At 34.3% G+C, this 20,880-nt stretch overlaps 1 protein-coding gene across 3 annotated transcripts in view; it reads right to left on the bottom strand.

Moving 5' to 3' along the window:
• STK31 (serine/threonine kinase 31) overlaps positions 1-20,880 on the bottom strand; it is a 76,520-nt gene that overhangs the window by 27,452 nt on the left and 28,188 nt on the right. For 2 of the 3 annotated variants that reach the window (XM_078441349.2, XM_078441351.2), the window contains exons 10-19: positions 18,599-18,758; positions 15,681-15,803; positions 11,817-11,996; positions 9,646-9,762; positions 8,207-8,326; positions 5,702-5,833; positions 4,347-4,448; positions 2,823-2,903; positions 853-978; positions 116-241 (exon numbers count right to left, since the gene is read on the bottom strand). In XM_078441349.2, coding sequence (XP_078297475.2) covers positions 116-241; positions 853-978; positions 2,823-2,903; positions 4,347-4,448; positions 5,702-5,833; positions 8,207-8,326; positions 9,646-9,762; positions 11,817-11,996; positions 15,681-15,803; positions 18,599-18,758 — 1,267 coding nt within the window. The remainder of the gene's footprint in view (positions 1-115; positions 242-852; positions 979-2,822; positions 2,904-4,346; positions 4,449-5,701; positions 5,834-8,206; positions 8,327-9,645; positions 9,763-11,816; positions 11,997-15,680; positions 15,804-18,598; positions 18,759-20,880) is intronic. The other variant, XM_078441356.2, reaches the window with a different exon arrangement.

The raw sequence follows: 20,880 nt of genomic DNA, 5'->3' as shown, positions 1-20,880 counted from the left end.
GTGCTATCAGCGCAAAGCCTGCTTCAGATCCTCTGTCCCCCCGCCTCTCTCTCTGTCCACCCCCATCATGCTCTCTCTCTCAAAAATAAAATGAACATTAAAAAAAAAACTTTACCTTACACAAAAATAGGAATATCAGTGGTAGCAACCCAGAATCTTCTTTAGTTTCTCTCCAAGCTCTGTGATAGGCAGCTGTTCTCTGAATCACCCTGGCTTCTGTGTCCACATCTACAGAATAGCCCTGATACCAGAAAAAGAGGCAATGATAATCCCAACATTAAAAATCCTACTATAGTTATACATCATTCCAACTTAAACATAGTAATTATAAATTAAATTACATCTAATTTTTTTAATTGTATAAGTACCTTTTCTACCTGCTTTGAATATATAAATTTCCTTTATAATTTAGAAAGAACAATTCTACCTATACCTTAATAAATATTCTATAACACACTGCCACAATGGCCAAATTAATTATCCTATGATGATAAACAGTTTCCCAGATCAGTAAAGTAACCAAAGAGAAGACTGTATTGGCAAAATAGCTGAGATTTCTAAGAGAAGCATAAGAAAATAAGAACTTTAAAAGGCTAGAATTGGACAGAAAGTAATAAGTTCACCCAAAATAGACAACCAAGTATATCCAATTAAAGACATGTGTTATTTAGGGAAATGAGGGAAACTCTGAATTCAAAATTAGTTCTGGCAGCCAAACTGGAAGCATAATCATCAGGCTAGTCAACTCATATAATTCAAAAAACAAGCAGTGGATTTTCACTTTCCTGAAAGTAATGCCACCACTCCCCTGTAATATGTCTGAATCTCCCATAAATCAAAACTTAAACTTACCTTTAAAAGAATTATCTGTCCATTTACCTCAGAACAAACCAAAGGGCGCTTGCCACTAAGTTCCTTCATGGGCTCAGCATCAAGAAGATCCCGTTCCAAACTCATAGTAAGAAGACCACCAGATTTCTAGGCACAAATTTTTGTTACAGTTGAAGAATCCAAACAATTCCACTACTTTTAAACCATCGACATAATTAACTACATGCTATGAGATGGTTTGAACATCATCAACCCTACTAGAGAAACCAATAAAATAAAAATACTGAATGCTTCCTAGTTTTTCTAGTTCCTAGCTCTTGAAATCCTCTCACCCAAAGTATAATCAACATACATGTAATGGCTGCTACAGTTCCAGAACAAATTCTAAATATAACTGGGTTAATCAGACATGCATCCAAAAAACCCTGATGTTTACTTGGAAAACTTCATGTGTTTCCTAAAAAATATTAAAATGATAACAAATACAAAGAAGGTTGCAGAATGAGAATGAGAACTCTAAAAATTATGACCCCTATGAAGTAATTCTAACACCTCTGCCTCTGAAGTGGAATCCTCAAAAGTGAAAATGGCTTTCAAATATTTTAATTCTATTAGATATTTCTGCCACTTTTCAAAAGGAATAAAATTTTTGCACTAAAACCTGACTACCAACATTTTAGATCAAGGTAAATCTTATCGTGGTGCAGTTTTAGTAACAAGGGTTGCAAAAGTGTTTTCTGGTTTTTATTTTTATGTGTTGTCAATATATTTAAGTAAACCACAAAATATAATCAACCAACAGGGGTTTCCTAGGCATACATCACAGTCAAACAACTTAAAATCAATAAAAGAGTCCATCAGCTATGATTAAAATGTTTTATAATGTTCCACAATGAAGAGATCAGCACATTTTTAAAAACTAATTTCCAAGTCCTACACAGCACCACATACTCACCCACCATGCATCCTACATGAGAGAGTGTCTAAGCTAGAATTAAATAATTATGAGGAAAACACCACATTATTTTAAAGTCTAGTCTGGAAAAATTTGATAGTAATTGCTGTAACAATTTAAGGAGACTTTAATTTTACATATTTATAGTTCATAAGTCTATGTGTACAACCCTTTCTGTACTACATTTAAGCTATTATCATGAGTTTAATGACAATCTTACAGAATAGATATTTCATCTAGTCCCTTACCCTTAGCAGGCAATATAAAACACAGAGCTAATAGACTCTGCCCTAAGAGTCAGAGTTTACCAATCCTGTTCTATACTGCCCTTCTATCTAATATACTGATCTCCCAGGCTTTGAATCCTGCCTACCTAGAAAACTATACCCATGTCAACATCTCTACTTGACCAGTTCTCTAGAATTCTTTACTACCTGCTTTAACTTAAAAGATATATTCTGCTTAAATTCCTCATGAGTGGCACTGTCCTGCTTTTATTCTAACTCCTTTAAGTTTATTTATTTTGAGAGACAGAGAGTGAGGGAAAGAGAGAGCATGTGAGTGGAGGAGGGTCAGAGAGAAAGGGAAAGAGAGAATCCCAAGAAGGCTCCAGTTGTCAGCACAGCTGACAGGGGCTCGATCTCACAAACCGTGACATCATGACCTGGGCTGGAATCAGTCACACACTTAACCGATTCAGCCAACCGGGCACCCCTATTCTAACTCTTGAAACAACAGCTAAAACTGTTTTATCATTTAAGAAAATAAACACCTGTCATTCAAACAAGTGCCATGCAATGTACTGAATAGACATGAGGAAAAGAGAAAACAGAAACAAACATGCAAATTAATATAAACATTAAAATACAATATGCCAATACTAAAGACAATCTTGAGGAAAAGTTCTAACATTACCCAGAAACTATTCATCAGGAACATTTTCATAGTAAGGATAAATTTAACACTAACACACGATTGTACCATCACTTTTAACCCTCTCTGCAGAGTAGTAATTTTCAGGGGCAACAAAGCTTACCATGTACTTAAGTAATCCTATTTCAGGAAAAAGGAGAGGCAGCTCAGGAAACCATTTATGTACCAAGCTATTCAGCTTCTCCTAAATTTAAAAAATATTTTTATTAAGGATATATATGTGTATATATATATTGATATATATATATAGGTCATATATATTCAATTGTGACATGTTGGTCTTCAGGAAAAAAAAACATACCAGTAACTCCCTTATTGTATCTCTAACAAGATACATAATCTATTGTATATAGATAGCCTAATAAGATACATAATCACTGACTTTGCCTTCTACCACAAGAAATATCATCTTGGATCTCAATGACCGAGTCATCTTGGATCTCAATTACCATCTTGCTAATAGAAGAAAAACTTAATTACCAATTTTACTCTTGGTATACATAAATAGGCACAATATCTTGCCTAAAATCAAAGTATATAATCACTTCCAAGCTAAAATGAAAATGTGTGTTGATAACATCAATTTGTATCATAGAATTGTCATCATTTCTCAAAATATTAAGAACACACTTAACATTTTAAAATAATAGTTATTTCATTTAGGAGAGAAAAAATCATAAAAGCCTTGAAAGAAGAAACAAATATGCAGCCCTACAAAAGCTACTGTGAAGCAAATGTGAAAACTGAGGATACTTAGAAAAGTCACTTGTCACATTTATTAAGTAAAACTTTTGGATACTTGTCAAGTCACTGGGAGACAGCTATTTATCCAAGGTTCATAAGGTAAATAATTAAATACACATAAGGTAAATAATTAAATACACAGTCAGATGAGATTACTATAAACTATAACACTTTAAATGTGTATTATTTTCATTGTATTTTTAATGTTCAAAGCAGTGTCTACCTTACTTGTTCCCCATAACATCCATGAAACATAAAATAGTCTTTCCATTTTAAAATGGAAAAGATCCTTCCATTTTAAAAAGAAAATACACTCACAAACTCTCCTAAATATTAGCATAAGAATAGAGACTTAAAGAGGTAATTTCCCCCCAAAAATCAGGTAGTTGCATTCTGTTATATTCTTCAACTAAATTATGCTGCCCCATTAGTGTTTTCATTGCAGCATTACGTTAAAACAGTGTTCATTTAGATTTTAATAAAGGAAAAAATCTTTAGCTTTGTATGAAACAGAAAACATGCAGTATGCAAAAGTATGTTTGTGTTATAATCTTGATTCTTGCAAAAACAGGCAGAAAGTAGACTAAAAGGAAGTTAAGTAAAAAGTTAACAGTGATTACTACTGTTATAACTGTATGGAAAAGTTACAGGTGATTTTTTTCCTCTTTATAATTTTCTGTGATTTCCACATTTGGTACAATGGTTATGAATTATTTTCTCATCAGAAATTAATTTCTAAAGTCACATAAACATTACTATGCAAACATAACTATGCCAATATAATCTCCAGCCTTGTCATTATAGTCTACTTCATAAAATAGATATATGAATTCAATTTCTAGAGTAAGAACTAATTCAAAACTTCAAAGAATTAAATACTTACATATTCCTCCTGCTCACGATAAACTTCCTGAAAGACACTATTGCGCAAGTCAGTTATTTCTTGTTTTATTTTCTCAATTTCAGATCCATCATGGTCATCCGACTTTAACCAGAAAGAAAAAAGTGACCTTACAGGTTTATTAAAGTAGACTCAAAATAAGTCTTCCTAGTATACTAGAATATAACTTCTATAACAAATCGCTCTGATTTCTATGTATCCTTCTGTACCTAGCACATAACAGACCCTCATAACACCCACTGAATTAATATTTATTACTTTATTCTAACACTGATTTTTCCCAAACCTACAAAAAGGATTAAAAACTAAAGACATAAATCAACACAGATTTTTCTGGTCTCTTAATTTGCTATACATTTTCTCCAAGAAGATGACCAACTGCCATCACAAAGTAAATGTCAAGAATAGGAACAAGAATACAATTACATTCCCTGGAATTGTTTTCTACATGAGATTTGGTTAAAAAAAAAAAAAAAAATGACTAAATGTATGGTATGTCTATTAAAGGAAAGACAATGTAGGACTCACAAAGACTCCACAAAACTCCAATAATAAATTAGCCACCTTAAAAAGTACGTGTGTTTTCAACATTGTATTTCTCCAAGTTAAAAAATTTCAACTAAAAAAGACCCCATTCCCCACAGCCCAAAATAGAATAAGAAGCTAGAAAAATCTTTAAACCATTAAATTAGTTTCACTTCAAGCCCAATTAAGTGCTCCAAAGAGGAAGAGAGACAGTTCAAGTTGGATTAAGATATAATGAGGATTCCTTTTGTCTGTAAATCAAATCCTCAAGGGAACCCAAGGAATTACAAATTTATTCAATTTCAAACCTAAAGAAGAAGGTTAGTCCAGATTAGAGTGTCTTAATTCTTCCAGTTCTATTATCATATGAAAACAACTTAGTATATTCACAAGAAATAGTTTGTCTAGCCATTAAAAAGAGAGCTAACAAAAAACATCATGATCTTAAAAATACTTTAGGACAAAATTCTACCTTTAGAGGAGTACCTTGCTTTAATAGGTGTATATTATAACAGGTATTGTAACAGTCTAAACCAAAAGAATTTTTAAATTATTTTCAAGGATTTACAGTTACTATAAAAAACCAAGGCAGCAATATAAAATGTTTCTAAAGAACATTTAATGACATGGTAAAATGTTTACACTATTAATATAATAATTTTACTTACATACAAAGAAAAAACATGAAATATATAAAACAAAATGTAAATAATGGTTCTCCTATTTTAAAGAATGTATTTACACATTACTTTGACGAAGCAGAGTAAAATGAGGTACACACAGAATTCAGCAAGAACCAAGAGTTTCCTTACTTCTTCCAAATTATTCTTTTCAACCAATTTCCATCTCAGTCGAGCTTTTAAATTTTTCAGTGTCTTTTTAATGGACAGCAAGTGATCCACATTGGGGCTTTTATTTAAATATTCGATAATCTGCCTCTTAAACTAGTAAGAAAAAAAGTTACTGTATTTTCAAAACATAGACAACAATATTTATTGAAGTCACTTACTGACCATTTATTATATTTCTATTAAAATTCAACTAGTATTGAACTGAGTTCAGAATGAAATAAGAAATTCTACAATTTTCAACAAGACAATTCTACTAACTGATTTCTTAGTTACCACATTTCTTTTCAGAAGAGTATCAGTCCCAGCAATCAAAGTAGCAAAGGGCAAAGAAATATTTCACGCTGAGACCCACAATGAGACACATTTTGCTAGAGATGATGCAAACTGGGATTTCTAGTGAGGATGTAAACTGAAATTACCTTTCCCCAAAGTAGTTTGACAATATGTATCAAGTTTTAAGAGTGTTCATTCCTTTTGGGACACCTGGGTGGCTCAGTAGACTAAGTGTACACTCTTGATTTCAGCTGAGGTCATGATCTCCGATTTCGTGAGATACAGCCTCACATCAGGCTCCTTGACAGCACAGAGCCTGCTTGGGATTCTTTCTCTCTCCCTCTCTCTGTCCCTCCCTCTCCCTCTCTCTCTCTCTCTCATAATAAGCTCTAAAGACAAATGTTCATTCCTTTTGACTTAGTAATTAACAATTTTTGGGAATCTATCTTAAAAACACACAAAATTATGCAAAAGAGTATGTACAGTGTTACTCATGGTTAAAAAAAATTAGAAGTAACCTGAATATCTAACACAGATGAAAGGTTAAATCATGTTATACATCTATGCAAATGATGATGTTACAGTTGCTCAAAATGACAGTATAGAAGAATCATTAATCACATAGGCAATATTCATAATACACCGTTAAGAAACATCTTCAAAACAACTTACAACACAATGCAATCAATGCACAAGACATATATATATATATATATATATATATATATATATATATATAAATACACACACACACACACACACACACGTGTGTGTGTGTGTGTGTGTGTGTGTGTGTGTGTATAAGTCACCATCCAAAAAGAAAATACTCTGAAACTGGCACTGATCATTAGTCAAGGGGATTATAATCGATATTTTTACTTCTCCTTATCTTTCTGTTTTTAGCAAATTTTCTACTGTAAACTTGTATAGGCATAAAGATAACAATGGTTTTTTTTTGTTTTGTCTCCATTATACTTATTTTTTTATTCTTGATTATTTATTCTACACAGACATTTAGAATAGAGCAAGGACTCATCAAGTTTAGTTGAATATTACATACTGCCTCTAATTTAGTCCCACAGAGGAAACCACACTAAGTTTAAACATAAGTAACATTACCACAAGTAACATTATCCATGTTCTGGATACCCATCACCAGGGAAATGTTAAACCCCAATGATACAGATTTAAACCTCAAAAGTATCATTCTAACTATAAGGTTTTTTGGTTTTGTTTTTGTTTTTTGATTTACCAAATTGGGATCTTCACAGATCCTGACACAGATTTCTTTCTTTTTTGTTTTTAAAAATTTCAAGTTTTTATTTTAATTCTACTTAGGTAACACAGAGTTTTAATATTAGTTTCAGAAATAGAATTTAGTGATCTATCACTTACATAGAACACTCAGGGCTCATCACAGTAAGTGCTCTCTCAATACCCATCACCCATTTAGTGCATCACCCATCCACCTCCTCTCCAGCAATCCTCAGTTTGCTCTCCATAGTTAAGAGTCTCTTATGGTTTGTCTCCCTCTCTTCTTTTTTCTTCCTTTCCCCTATGTTCATCTGTTTTGTTTCTTAAATTCCACGAGTGAAATCGTATGGTATTTGTCTTTCTCTGACTTATTTCACTTAGCATAATACACTGTAGCTCCATCCACATCATCCATGTCATTGCAAATGGCAAAATTTCATTATTTTTGATGACTAATATTCCATTGTGTGTCTATGCATATATATGTGTCTATGGATATATACACCCCCCACATCTTTACCCAGCAACTGCACTACTAGGTATTTCTACAAAGGATAGAAAAATAGGGATTCAAAGGGGCACATGTACCCTGATGTTTATAGTGGCATTATCAACAATAGTCAAATTATGGAAAGAACCCAAATGTCCAACAACTAATGAATTAATAAAGAAGATGTGGTAAAGGTTAGGTTTTAAAGAATACAAGGAAATCAAAGATTTATAACAATCAAAAAATTCAACATTTTTTATCAACTAAATTGTTATTTCCACTGTAGGGTGAATTTAATTACAAATCAGCTAACAATGGCTACACTGTTTTCCTAGCAATAATAAATAATTACCTACACACTGGATATTAAACTATTTGAAAAAAAACTTAAGTCCTAAAAAATTCAAAGCATCAATATATAAGACCAAAAAAATAAAGCATAATCCAACCTCAATACTGTCCTTGTACTTGGATTGTACTGTAGCGATAAGCCTTTCCTCTAAACGGATCTTTTGTAGTACTTGACTATATGTATTTAAAATGATCTCCTTGTCTGCATCACCTTGCTCCTAAGTGAAATAAATCATACATATGGAATTACTGACAAAAGAGTATCCAAAATAATTTAAACCTACAATAACAATGAATAAACTTTAAAATGTTGCCTTTAAGAAATTTCTATTTCAAAGTATTTCTTAAGCATGTATCTTTTTCTAAGCAAAAGAGAGATTGATGTCAAAGATGTTCATATAGGAAATTTTGCTCCCATTACACTATTATTCCTATACCTTTCTAGAGTAGTACTAAAGGAAATCAGGGATACCACTCCATTAAATGTAGGAACTAAACAGAACTTCAACACTTTAAATTATTTTTAGAAATCATCTATTAAACACTTCTAAAATCAAGTCTGACAAAGGAGTAACTTCCAGTTATAAAATAAATATGTCATGGAGATGAAAAGTACAGCACAGAAAACATAGTCAATAATACTGCAATAATGTTACAAAATAAACATACGGTGACTAAGCTTATCCTGGTGAGCACTGTGTGATGTACAGAATTGTCAAATTACTATTTTGTACACCTGAAACTAATATAATGCTATATATTAATCATACTTCAACAATAAAATAATAAAATAATAAAATTAAAGTTTGACTAAACCTTCTAAATACAGACTATTTGAAAATAGGGAAATATAGTAACATAGATGTATTTTTTAACGCTAATCTGAATAAGGTTGCAAGAGGTAAAAAAGAAATAAGTAAAATGAACAACATAACCAATGAGACTTTTGTAAGCCGCCTGAAAAACTGGGAAGGAGTCCCAGTAAGCAATAATAACGTTACAAAATGCTCTTTTGAGGAGTTATACTAATTTCTAACTTGGCACAGCAATAGAGAACATACACAGTACCTAAAGGAAGATACTAATCAGTCTTGTGTATATACTTCGAAAGCTCTCCCAGATTTTATTTCAATTTTTCACAAATTCTAAAGAGTCTTTCTCTTTGAGTATGATAAACCCAAGAATCAAATGACACAGAAAGCTGATGCACTCAGATTAAGAACAATTTTCCTAGAATTTTTCCTAGAATTAATTTCCTAGGAGTTTTCCTAGAATTAAACATTAGGCTTTATTTTTAATGTGAAAAGTCCTATTAAATGAAAATATTACTCTGTGGAAGAATAAGAGTTTGCATTGTTCTTGGACTAGAACTTGGATTAGAACTTGACAGGGTTAAAAAAAAAAAAAGAACTTGACAGTGTTACTATTTTAAATAGGTCTATAAGAAGAAAACTAAGATCAGTCTTCATACTTTCTAAATAGGAAGAGAAACTATATTGCTTCAAAGGAAGCAATAATAAAGACTAACAATACTCACAATCAGAGATAGCTCCAGCTCTTTGCAGACACTTGACTCAGTCTTCTCTAGGATTTCATCAATAACACCAATTGTGTCTTCAGAAGTTAGTGGTTCTTCCACAGAGAGATCGAAAGCCTCATTTGCAAAAAATTAAAACACGAAATATCTCATTTAATTATTTCAATTAGTATTGTGTCCTTATACCTAGAACAGAGCATTAGCCTATGCACTGGGCAATGTGGCAGAAATAAGGATACACAAGAAAGATACACTACCCTCACAAAACTTACACATCAAAGAAGAAAAGGTAAGGGGCACCAGGGTGGCTCAGTCAGTTAAGCATCTAACTCTTGATTTTGGGTCAGGTCATGATCTCACAGTTCGTGAGACTGAGCCCCCACGCTGGGCTGTGCAGACTGCTTGGGATTCTCTCTCTCCCTGTGTCTCTGCCCCTCCCCTGCTCACATGCACACTCTCACTCTCAAAATAAATAGACATTAAAAAAAAAGTACACACATATTACACACTAAATACAGATTTTTTTTAACATAATCTGTGGTTAAGAGACAGAAGAGGACAATACAGAGGAAAAGTATGAAAAGAAACAAACAAACAGAAATAAGACCAAGATTTGGGGGGAGAGGGGAAAGTAAAAGAAGCAGTCTAACTAAAAGCTGGTAGGAATCTTGGGGCACCTGGGTGGCTCAGTCAGTTAAGTGACCAACTCTCAATTTCAGCTCAGGTCATGATCTTACAGTCCATCTCATGAGATGGAGCCCCACATCAGGCTCCATGCTGAGGGTGGAGCCTGCTTAGGATTCTCGCTTCCTCTGCCCCTCCCCCAAGTGCATGTACACACACGCATGCACACACATGCTTTCACACTATCTAAAACAAAAAACAAAAAACTGGTAGGAAACTTAAGTGCTCAGGTGAAAAGTTAAAAGCTGATAAACAGTAAGCAGACAATGTCAGGCCTTTCAAATAAAAAAGGCCTATAATTATACCTGGTATTTGGTGATGACCTGCTAAGTATTTAGCAATCTGGAGATTAAAAACTAAAATTTAAACCCAGATGACTTCCATCTCATTAGGAAAACAAAGGTATTTTCTATCAGGAAATAGACTTTATTAAAATAAAGTGTTAAACAGAATAAAATCAAGGGCCCAAATTATAGAACATAAAGGTCATAACTAGTCACTTTGATTTCAGAGATTCAGATATGTGATTATGGAGATATGGATTTGGGAAACAGCTATGGAAATGAAAGAAAAGGGTAAGTGAAAGTTAACCTAATCAGAGAGACAATTCTGATCAATAACATAAGAAGACAAAGAAATAACTTAGTTATACTAATATATCTACTAAGAAGTGCCAAAAATGAAGAGTTCTGGAAGTAGCTGGAGAGTAAAGACTTTTTTTCCAAAACAAAGCTAGAAATGCATATTTGTAAATCATTCACACAGATAAATGCCACCACGGATGTCCCTGCCCTTGCTGAGAAGGTTGTAAAGCAGACAGAAGAACAGAAAAAACAGAGAATCAGTATCAAAATGAGGCTGAAATTTAACTAGGTTTCTGAGTTCATTATACAAAACCATATGCCCCCATAGCTTTTAGAAAATTACATGGTGTTTTTACAGTAATAAATAAGAACTAAAAAGAATGATACACAAAACACCTTTTCTAATATCTAGTATCAACTAAGACTAGTGTTCTTCACTTATTTCAGATATCTTTAAGGTATTTAAGATCTCTAGAATGGAAAAGATTTAAACACTGCCAAACAATTCACATATTTTAAGCATGACTAGTCAGTCAACTAATGTTAAAACATGTCTTGCTAAAAAGGAAACTAAACGAAGAGAAAGCTCTACTACCCTCTAAAACACATGTATATACAGTTACACTACAGCTATAGAATATACACTACAACTTGTAATAAATTCCAGTAATACTGTCTTATACCCACAACAGCTTACTGAAGCTGTTTTCATATATACTCCTAGAGAATAGAAATATGTAGATCCCTCACTCCTTCACCCCAGCCCTGTTCTCCTCAATCCCTTTCCTCCTTTTTCCCTCAGAAAAGTAGTAAATTATATTTGAAAAATTATTCCTAAAAAGCCCACATTCCCTGGTTTATGCTGCAACACCAACACCACCACTGGGCAGGAGCTCTTATTACCTTTACAGTGTTCTGGAACCATCCTACAAGACGTTGTAGAGAAACCTCTGTTTCACTTCTAACACTGGTGAACTCCTCTCTTTTATCACACTTCCAGTCATAAAATTTCTTAAGTATTTCTTCAGAGTTCACCCCTTCTTTGGCCTTTCCATATACTGCCTCTAAAGAGGTTGACAAATCCTACAGAAAGATATTTCTATTAAAGTTTATTAACTTCATATTAGGATTCAAACACTATATTATAATCTGTGAGACATAAAAGTAGTATGTTGAATCCCTGTCCTTGAGAATCTTATAAATAAAACTTAGAAAAAGTTAGGTATGAAAGCATAAAACTACCTAGAAGGTGATTTACTTGGACTGTAATAGTGTAAGTTAGACAATTCTATTAAGGAAGACACTGAACATATACATGTACTTAAAAAGCATTTTTTAAAGGACTAGATGAGACCTTAGAGCTTAGTTGCTCTCTCTAGGAATCAAACTCTAAAAATGTTGCTGAGGGGCACCTGGGTGACTCAGTTAGTTGAGCATCCAACTCTTGATTTCGGCTCAGGTCATGATCTCAGGATCATGAGATTGAGTCCCACATTGGGCTCCATGCTCAGTGTGGAGCCTGCTTGGGATTTTCTCTCTCTCTCCCTCTGCCCCTTTCCCCACTCATGCTCTGTCTCTTTCTCTCTCTCTCAATTTTTAAAAAAAAAATTTTTTAAAAATTAGAAATGTCACTGAAGCAAGAGGAAAACTTAAAAGGTCCCAGAAATTTTTATCACAAAACTCTTAAGAAACCTTTGGAAAGACAGAAGACAGTTGGTGCTTAGCAAACAATGAATATAATCACTGCAAAGTGGGAAAAAGCCTGCACCACAACAGAAAATAGCATGTAGGAAAAGTAAACCTTCTTCATATGCCCTTCTCTCTCACACCAGAAAGCAGAAGTACAAAGCAAGAAGCAATGGGTTTATACAAGTACAGTATAGGAACCTAGATGAGGCAAAAACTGATAACCAGTACAGAAAAGTTGCCCACTCCTAAACACTTTTCTTCTCTTTTCCCATGAATACCTGGTAGCATTTACACCCAAGGGTAGTAGCCCTGGAAAACAGTAGTTAGTGGCTGAGGCAGAGGGACTGGGAGGTCCACTGAACAGTAAGATCCTCTACAAGAAAAGCCAACAGGAAGTATCTGAACCCAGATTGTAACCCTAGAAGCTCTGACAAACTATCCCATCCTATTCCCTAAACCACCCGAAGTCTTTTAAGTTATGGTCCAAACTTTCACCCCTTCCTAGGACCCCTCTACCACCCTATCCCATACCTACAAAACAGCACAAAACTAAGACAGCTTATAGTTTTCAAAGGGAACATAAGATCTTTGAAAGGAGGTTCAGAGGAGGGTGAAATGTGTGAATAAAACAAGAACTCTGAAAGAAATATAACAAATTAAGTCACCTTATAAAAAGGAAAGTCACGAACTCAAAACAAGCATAACAAATACTCTCAACAAAAAGAAATATTGAAAATACAAAGCAAAACCAATTATTTACAAACAAAAACCAACTGAAGTTATTAAGAATAAAAAAATAATCTTTGAAATAAATAACACAATGGGTTGGTTAAGCTGCAAAAAGGATACAGCTAGAGAACCAATTAGTGAGCTAGATGGTTAAGTCAAGGATTCCTCAGATACCTCCAAAAAGACACAGAAAAGGATAAAAAACAGAAAAAAATGGATTAACAATTAAAATATGTAGAGAACATTCTGTTAAATCTCCATTTAACAGAAGTCTCAGAATGAGAAAAAGTAAATGGGGGGAAAGGAGGAATAGTTATCAAATATTTATCAAATATTTCCTAAAGAAAGATATAAAACCTCAGACTAAATTGACTCAGATTAAATCTAAACTTAAATATGTTTAGTGCAACTTAAGGAACAAAGTCAAGGGCAAATGTTAAAGTTTCCAGTGAGGGAAAAGGTCACAGAACAAAAGGCAGACTGATACCAACAACAATGGAAATAAGAAAACAACGGATTACTGTTGTCAAAAGCTTGAAGGAAAAATGGGCTTTGGACCTAATATTTTATAGCCAACTAAACAAATGTTTAAAGTGCTTAAATGTAAGCAATTATTTTAGTGTTTAAATAAGATATCCTGAGACATTTAATACCTCACAAAAATCAACCCCACAAAGACCTCTTTGAAAGCACTCTTAGAGAAAATACTTTCATACACAGAGAAAAATCAAAAGATACCAACAACTTATAAAACAAGAATGAGGCGATAACTCTAAAGTTTTTTATCTGAGTTATCCTATACAATACCCATAACACTCTGTGCCTAAAATCCTAAACAACTGTGGTTGTTTGGTTACCCGATCTGGGAAAGGGAAATTCAGAGGAGGAAGACACACCACAGGCAAATGAGAATGTTCTAAGATATAGGGGGAGAAGGTAGAAAAGAAGGGAAAAAAAAGAATCCATGATAAAAATACAAAATAATTACAGAAATAAGTTCTATTAAAACAGTAATTACAAATACATAAATCAAGTTACCCATCAAAAGATAATTTTATACATTAGATTCTTTTAAAAAATGATCCATTAGTTGGGGCACCTACGTGGCTTAGTCAGTTAAGCCTCCGACCTTTGATTTCAGCTCAGGTCATGACACAGCTCATGAGTTTGAGCCCCACATCAGGCTCTGCACTAACAGTGTACAGCCTGCTTGGGATTCTCTCTCTCTCCCTCTTTCTCTGCCCCTCCTCGGCTCAAGCTTACTCTCTCTCTCTCTCTCTTTCTCAAAATCAGTAAACTTCAAAAAAAAAAAAAAAATGAGCCATTAGCATGTTGTCTAAGAAAGACATTTAATTTAAAACAAAGGATGGGAAAAAGGAAAGATCTACAAAGCAATTATTAACCAAAAAAAAAGGTGGAATAGGAATTATTAAAGGAAACAATATTTTAACACCACAAGGGAAAAACAAAGTTATATAGTGGTTAAAAAGAAAACCAAGTTTAAGGGCATCTGGGTGGCTCAGTCGGCTAAGCATTTGAGTCTGGCTCAGGTCACAATCTTATGGTTCGTGGGTTTGAGCCCAGTGTCAGGCTCCGTGCTGACAGCTTGGAGCCTGGAGCCTGCTTCAGATTCTGTGTCTCCCTCTCTCTCTCTGCCTCTCTCTGTCTCTCTCAAAAACAAATAAGCATTAAAAAAAAATTTTTTAATAAATAAATAAACATCCTGGAGTTAAATGAAGAAAGGCTGAGGACTTTTAGAGAAAAATTTTAAACATCATTAAAGGAGACAATAAAAAAAAAAAAAAGATCGGAATAAGTGAGGAGAAAAATTATGTTAATAGGTAGAATGATAATACTGTCATGCCCGTTAACTCCAAATTAAAGTCATTGCTAGGATGGAGAGAAAGGGCTGAAGACAAAGTTCCATAACATCCTATAGCTATTATACTCTAGCTCCTAATCCTGGATCTTAAAAGCCCTAAAACTCAAGGATCAGGACTCTTGTAACTCTTGACGTGACCCTACCAGATTTTCTGCTAAAAACAGGGATTCACATGCCTGCTACTGCTTCTGTCTCTATGAGTTTTCCCAGTGAATGCTGCTCTAGCAAGCATGATGTGTCTGACCATTTTACCTTATTTGCAAGATAGACACACACACATATATATAAATATTAAATAGATAAATGTAAAATTTTAATTTTATTAAAAAAATCAGAATTCATCAAAGAAGACAAGAAAAAATTTAGCAGCCATCAGTACTATCTGAGGTCTCTTGGTAAATGCTCATTTCACCTCTCAAATGATAAACGTATTTTAATGTATATATAATATATTTTTGAATTCTAACCTGCAATGTTTTCAAGCGTTTATTAAGAGGTAACTCATCTACTTCCAGAATAAAAACTTCTACTGCCATGTTCAGCTTCTGTTGCACTTCATTTCTTCTGGCAATCAAAATACTCACTTCATTCTGGAAAAAGAAAACAAAGAATAACCGTCATTAATACATCAGGTTTTTTTTTTTACATACTGACCTATATTAAAAAAAATTATCTCTTAAAGTGAATAAAATTTAACATTATAGGAGCGCCTGGATGGCTCAGTCAGTTAAGCATCCCACTCTTGGTTTTGGCTCAGATCATAATCTCACAGTTTCATGAGTTCAAGCCCCAGGTAGCACTCTGTACTGACAATGCAGAGCCTGCTTGGGATTCTGTCTCCCACTCTCTCTGCCCATCCTTACTTGCACTGTCTCTGTCTCTCTCAAAATAAATAAATTAATTTTAAAAAATTTAACATTATGTTCTTCAAACACAGTAGCCTTTAAGACAAATCTCTCAAAAACAAACAAAAAAAGACAACTATATCTCTCCTGAGATCGCCAAACTCAGAGTTCTTTCCCTTAATTAGAAATAAGATATTTAACAATCCTGCTAATTTTTCCTGTTATTTGTGCAACAATGAAATTTTTGTTTTTCTTAAGAAAATTATACAAGTTCTATTATTAATTACACACTACCTCCCTCCTACTCCCATTCCACCCTCAATTCCTTCATCTACTTATCCTTCAAGATTCAGTTAATCTCCACCATAGTAAAACCTCCAATTTGCCTAGGTAGATAGAGATATCCAAGAACCCCATACATGATTTCTATTATAGTACTTATCAAACTATATTGAAACTATTTGTATATCTATCCCATACCCAAGAAGGATAGAGAAGATCATGTCTTAAACAAATCTGTATCTTTGCTACCTATAACAATATCTGGCATGAACACTTAAAAGCTTTAGTTTTAGGGGTTCCTGGGTGGTTCAGTCAGTTAAGCATCTGACTTTGGCTCAGGTCATGATCTCATGGTTCATGGGTTCAAACCCCATATTGGTCTCTGTGCTGACAGCTCAGAACCTGGAGCCTGCTTCAGATCTGTGTCTCCCTCTCTCTCTGCTCCTCCCCTACTCATGCTGTGTTCTCTTTCTCTCTCTCAAAAATAAATAAACATTAAAAAAATTTTTAAAGCTTGAATTTTAGAGTATTTTTTGTGTCCACCCAATCAGACCATTTTATAGCTCTATAGACTAAAGAAAAGAATCTCTTCATCAAAAATACAAATACATAAATGAAAATAACAATACTAAGACCCAAATTAAGTTCAATAAGGGCAATAAAATGGCAACTCTGAGTGGCAGTTATGACTCTGTATTTATCCAATAATCCACTCTTCGGCCTATCAAATGAGCTTTAGGGCAATGAAGCCTAAAAGTAAGTCCTGAAAATATTAGCAATAAGTAGAAACATATATCACTTTAATAAAAAAATCACATTTGTTCTACTAAAATACTAAGTCCTGGAGCTACATTAAGCCCTCTTCCTTTCTGTCTTGAATCACTGTCCTATGCTCAAACCAGAAAAACAAAAGTTAAAAAACAGTTCTTATTCATCTTATTACATGAAAATACATTATGAAATATTTTAATATTGATGATACAGTTTAAATGGGGAGAGAATAAATATACTCTGCAGTCAGACATACCTGGGTTGAAATTCCATATTAACACTTAGAGCTAAGTAATCTTCAGCAATTTCCTTAAGCTACGTGGGCCTCAATTTCCTCATTTATAAATAAGAGCAAAAATGTCCTTTTAAAAGTAAGTGTAAGAAAAAGTTTATAAAGTACCTATTAACACTACCTGTGTTTCATAGAGATTCAAAACTTCTTGCTTCTGCCACTTTTTTTTCTTCCATCATCAGAATTAATCAGTTACGGTCAAATATGTAAAATGACACAAATATAATCGCTTCTCCAAATTAAACATCCCCGACATTTCCAAAGGCCTAGTGATTCTGGTCACTTCTCAACTGAGAGCCAGCTAGGTTGCCAACTGGGCAGCCCAGGTATGAACTGGGAAGAAGACTTTCAGAGTACAATCCCCAGAGGCAGAAATCACCAATACTTACAACAGGGCAACTCCAAACACAAGTATAGAGCTTACAGGTACTTTGGAAAGCTATGACTGTGGTGAATTATCTTTACATGAAAAACAAGGAGTTCTGTTCAGCTCAATATGATAAACTAAAGAAAACTGTGAGAGGAAATAAATATACTTGTACCTATGCTAATAAAGAATTCATAGGAAATAATCTATTCTCCATACCCCTCCCCTACCCACAAATAATCACCTCTAAACAAGGGGTGCGTTAATAGCATTTAATAGTAAGGCAGAGTTGAATACTGAAGCTTAAAAGACACCAATCAGACCCAAAAACAAGATACATTAGCAAGTGTCAAAGTCACCCTGGCTTACAAGCTTCACTCCCCTCAAAAGCCACCATCTTTTATAAGCATAGCTTCCAAGATCCCTCAAGGATGGTATGCCCAGTTGCAAAAGCCTCCACCAATTCTTTGTACTTTATAGCTCAAGTCCAGATATAAATTACCAACTAGGAAGTTTTATTTATCTAAACTAGTAACATGAATTATCATTTTATCAAATTACCAAGGGAACAGAAAGAGAATTATCCAAAGGTCAAATTCTCATGCAAAAGGGGAAAAGATTTTTTTGACGCTTTATCCACAGTCACCATTATCTATCCTACTTTTTTTTTAATAAGGCAATAAAAGATATCAAATTAACATGAAGATGCTATAAAAATTAAAGATTTCATACAAAGTAGCACTACAGTATCTACAATCCTTCTTCTTTTTCAAAAGATATCTCATGTTCAACAAATAAAACCATAACAGAAAAAAATTCTTGACCTACCACATTTTCACAAATTTGTATGTTCTCCTGAGCAAGACTGTATTCTGCCCAAATTCTCTCTAATTCAGTCAAAGAAGCTGGGTTAGTAAAGCACTCTTCCTCTAACACTTGCAAAGCATCTGAAAGGTCATTTCCAAAACGAACATTGATGTTGACACGTCTATTCAAAAACAAAAGCAAAAAGGAAAAGATCAAAACATTTTTAAGTTCAGGACACCTGGGCGGCTCAATCAGTTAAGCATCTGACTTCAGGTCAGGTCATGATCTCGCCATTGGTGAGTTTGAGCCCCACATGAGGCTCCAGGCCTAGAGTCTGCTTCAGATTCTGTGTCTCCCTCTTTCTCCTCCCCTCCCCTGCTCATGCTCTGTCTCTCTCAAAAATAAACAAACATTTAAAAAAGAAATTTTTTTAATGGATGTGGGAAGAAGTTACACTTAAATAATAATGGTCTAAAGTAACTACGTACAACATTAACATGAAGAGGTACTTTTTAAAACCTTATGTAAAATCATAAATAATTGGTATAACTTATAATTAAACATACATTTGATTGAGGGGCACGTGGGTAGTTCAGTCAGTTAAGCATATGACTCTTGATTCTGGCTCAGGTCATGACATCACTGTTCAGTTCATGAGATCAAGCCCCACATCAGGCTCTGTGTTGACAGCATGGAGCCTGCTTGGGATTCTCTCTCTCTCCCTCTCTCTCTCCCCCTCCTCTGTTCACACGCATGTGCTCTCTCTCTCTCAAAATAAACAAACATTAAAAACTTAAAAATATTTGATTGAGAAAAAGAGCAAATAAAACTTGTTAAAAAACCTTTACATAAAGGACAACTTTGGAAGTCTGCAGAACTTTAAATGATATCAAACAGACCTTAAATTTCGGTCTACAATTAGATTTCTGAATACTTCCTTAAAAATGTTAGACTTGGCCAATCTTGCTTACCAAGACTACAGCCACATAGTCCTTGTACCTTAATATGCAGATTAGCATTTGTGGAATTGAAAAAAGAAAAAACAAAAAAACATTTGGAGAAGCAGGCCAGTTAGCAAAACCAATGAGGCCCATCCATATTCTTTTCTCTAGTTTCCAACTAGACTGCCACCATTCTAACAGCACATTATTTCCTCAAAGATGGATTAAAATTATTGGATTATTTTGGTCCTAAGTCTGACTCACAGCTGTGCCAGTGTAGCCACTTAATTTTTGGTAGTGCATCAAAAGTTGATTAGGTTCTAGAAGGACAAAATTACTCAAACTATCTAAAGGCTTATAAACCAGATGACAACTGATGGATTTATACCAGAGTACATAAATTTCTACTGGACAAAACACCAACACACAGTATTAATTCAGGTCACCAACTTCTTAGTGTTTGAAAGTACATGAGAAAATGAATTACTGAGTTAAGTTCTTTGTGTAGATTGGAAAGGGAACTAAGTTGTCTTGAGAACTATTTTTTTCCATATTCCAGAACAGGGTGACAAATTATCACTAACCAACAATAAAGCTATTCTCTATTAATATAAAATACCTACATAAATCATATATGGAGTCTAAGAAAAGCCAAATAAACTGTGTACAAGACTTGCGTACCAATTTCTTCTTCTTCTGACTCTAGGAAGACTACTTTTCTGACTGTATGAAAACCACTTTTTTCTTTCTTTAGATAGAGTACTATTAAGTATTTAAATTACCAAAATCTATGGGGTACCTGGGTGGCTCAGTCAGTTAAGTGCCCAACTTCAGCTTGGGTCATGATCTCGCAGTCCATGAGTTCAAGCCCCACATCAGGCTCTGAGCTGTCAGCACCTGGTGAGTCTGGAGCCTGGTTCAGATTCTATGTTTCCCTCTCTGTGTGCCCCGCCCCCACTTGCAGTCTGTCTGTCTCTCTCGCTCTCTCTCTCTCTCTCAAAAATAAATAAAACATTAAAAAATAAAATGAAATAAATTACTGAAATCTTTAGTTTCAGTATAAGCCTGAAAATAACACTAAGAACTCCAACTGGACTTAGTAGTTTCCCATCAAACTACCACTTAGAACTTGTGTTAATTTTTACATTTCACTCTCATAGATGACTTTAGAATATAACTCCATGTGGGGGCGCCAAGGTGGCTCAGTTGGTTAAGGGTCTGACTTCGGCTCAGGTCATGATCTCATGGTTGGTGATTTCGAGATCCGCGTCGAACTCTGTGCTCACAGCTCCAAGCCTGGAGCCTCCTTCGGATTCTCTCTGGCTCTCTCTGCCCCTCCCCTACTCGTGCTCTGTCTCTCTC

This window comes from Panthera onca, chromosome A2 (assembly GCF_046562875.1).
Source record: "Panthera onca isolate mPanOnc1 chromosome A2, mPanOnc1 haplotype 2, whole genome shotgun sequence".
Classification (NCBI taxonomy): domain Eukaryota; kingdom Metazoa; phylum Chordata; class Mammalia; order Carnivora; family Felidae; genus Panthera; species Panthera onca.
Note: the sequence above shows the minus strand (reverse complement) of the source record. Positions and strands in the feature narration are given on the sequence as shown.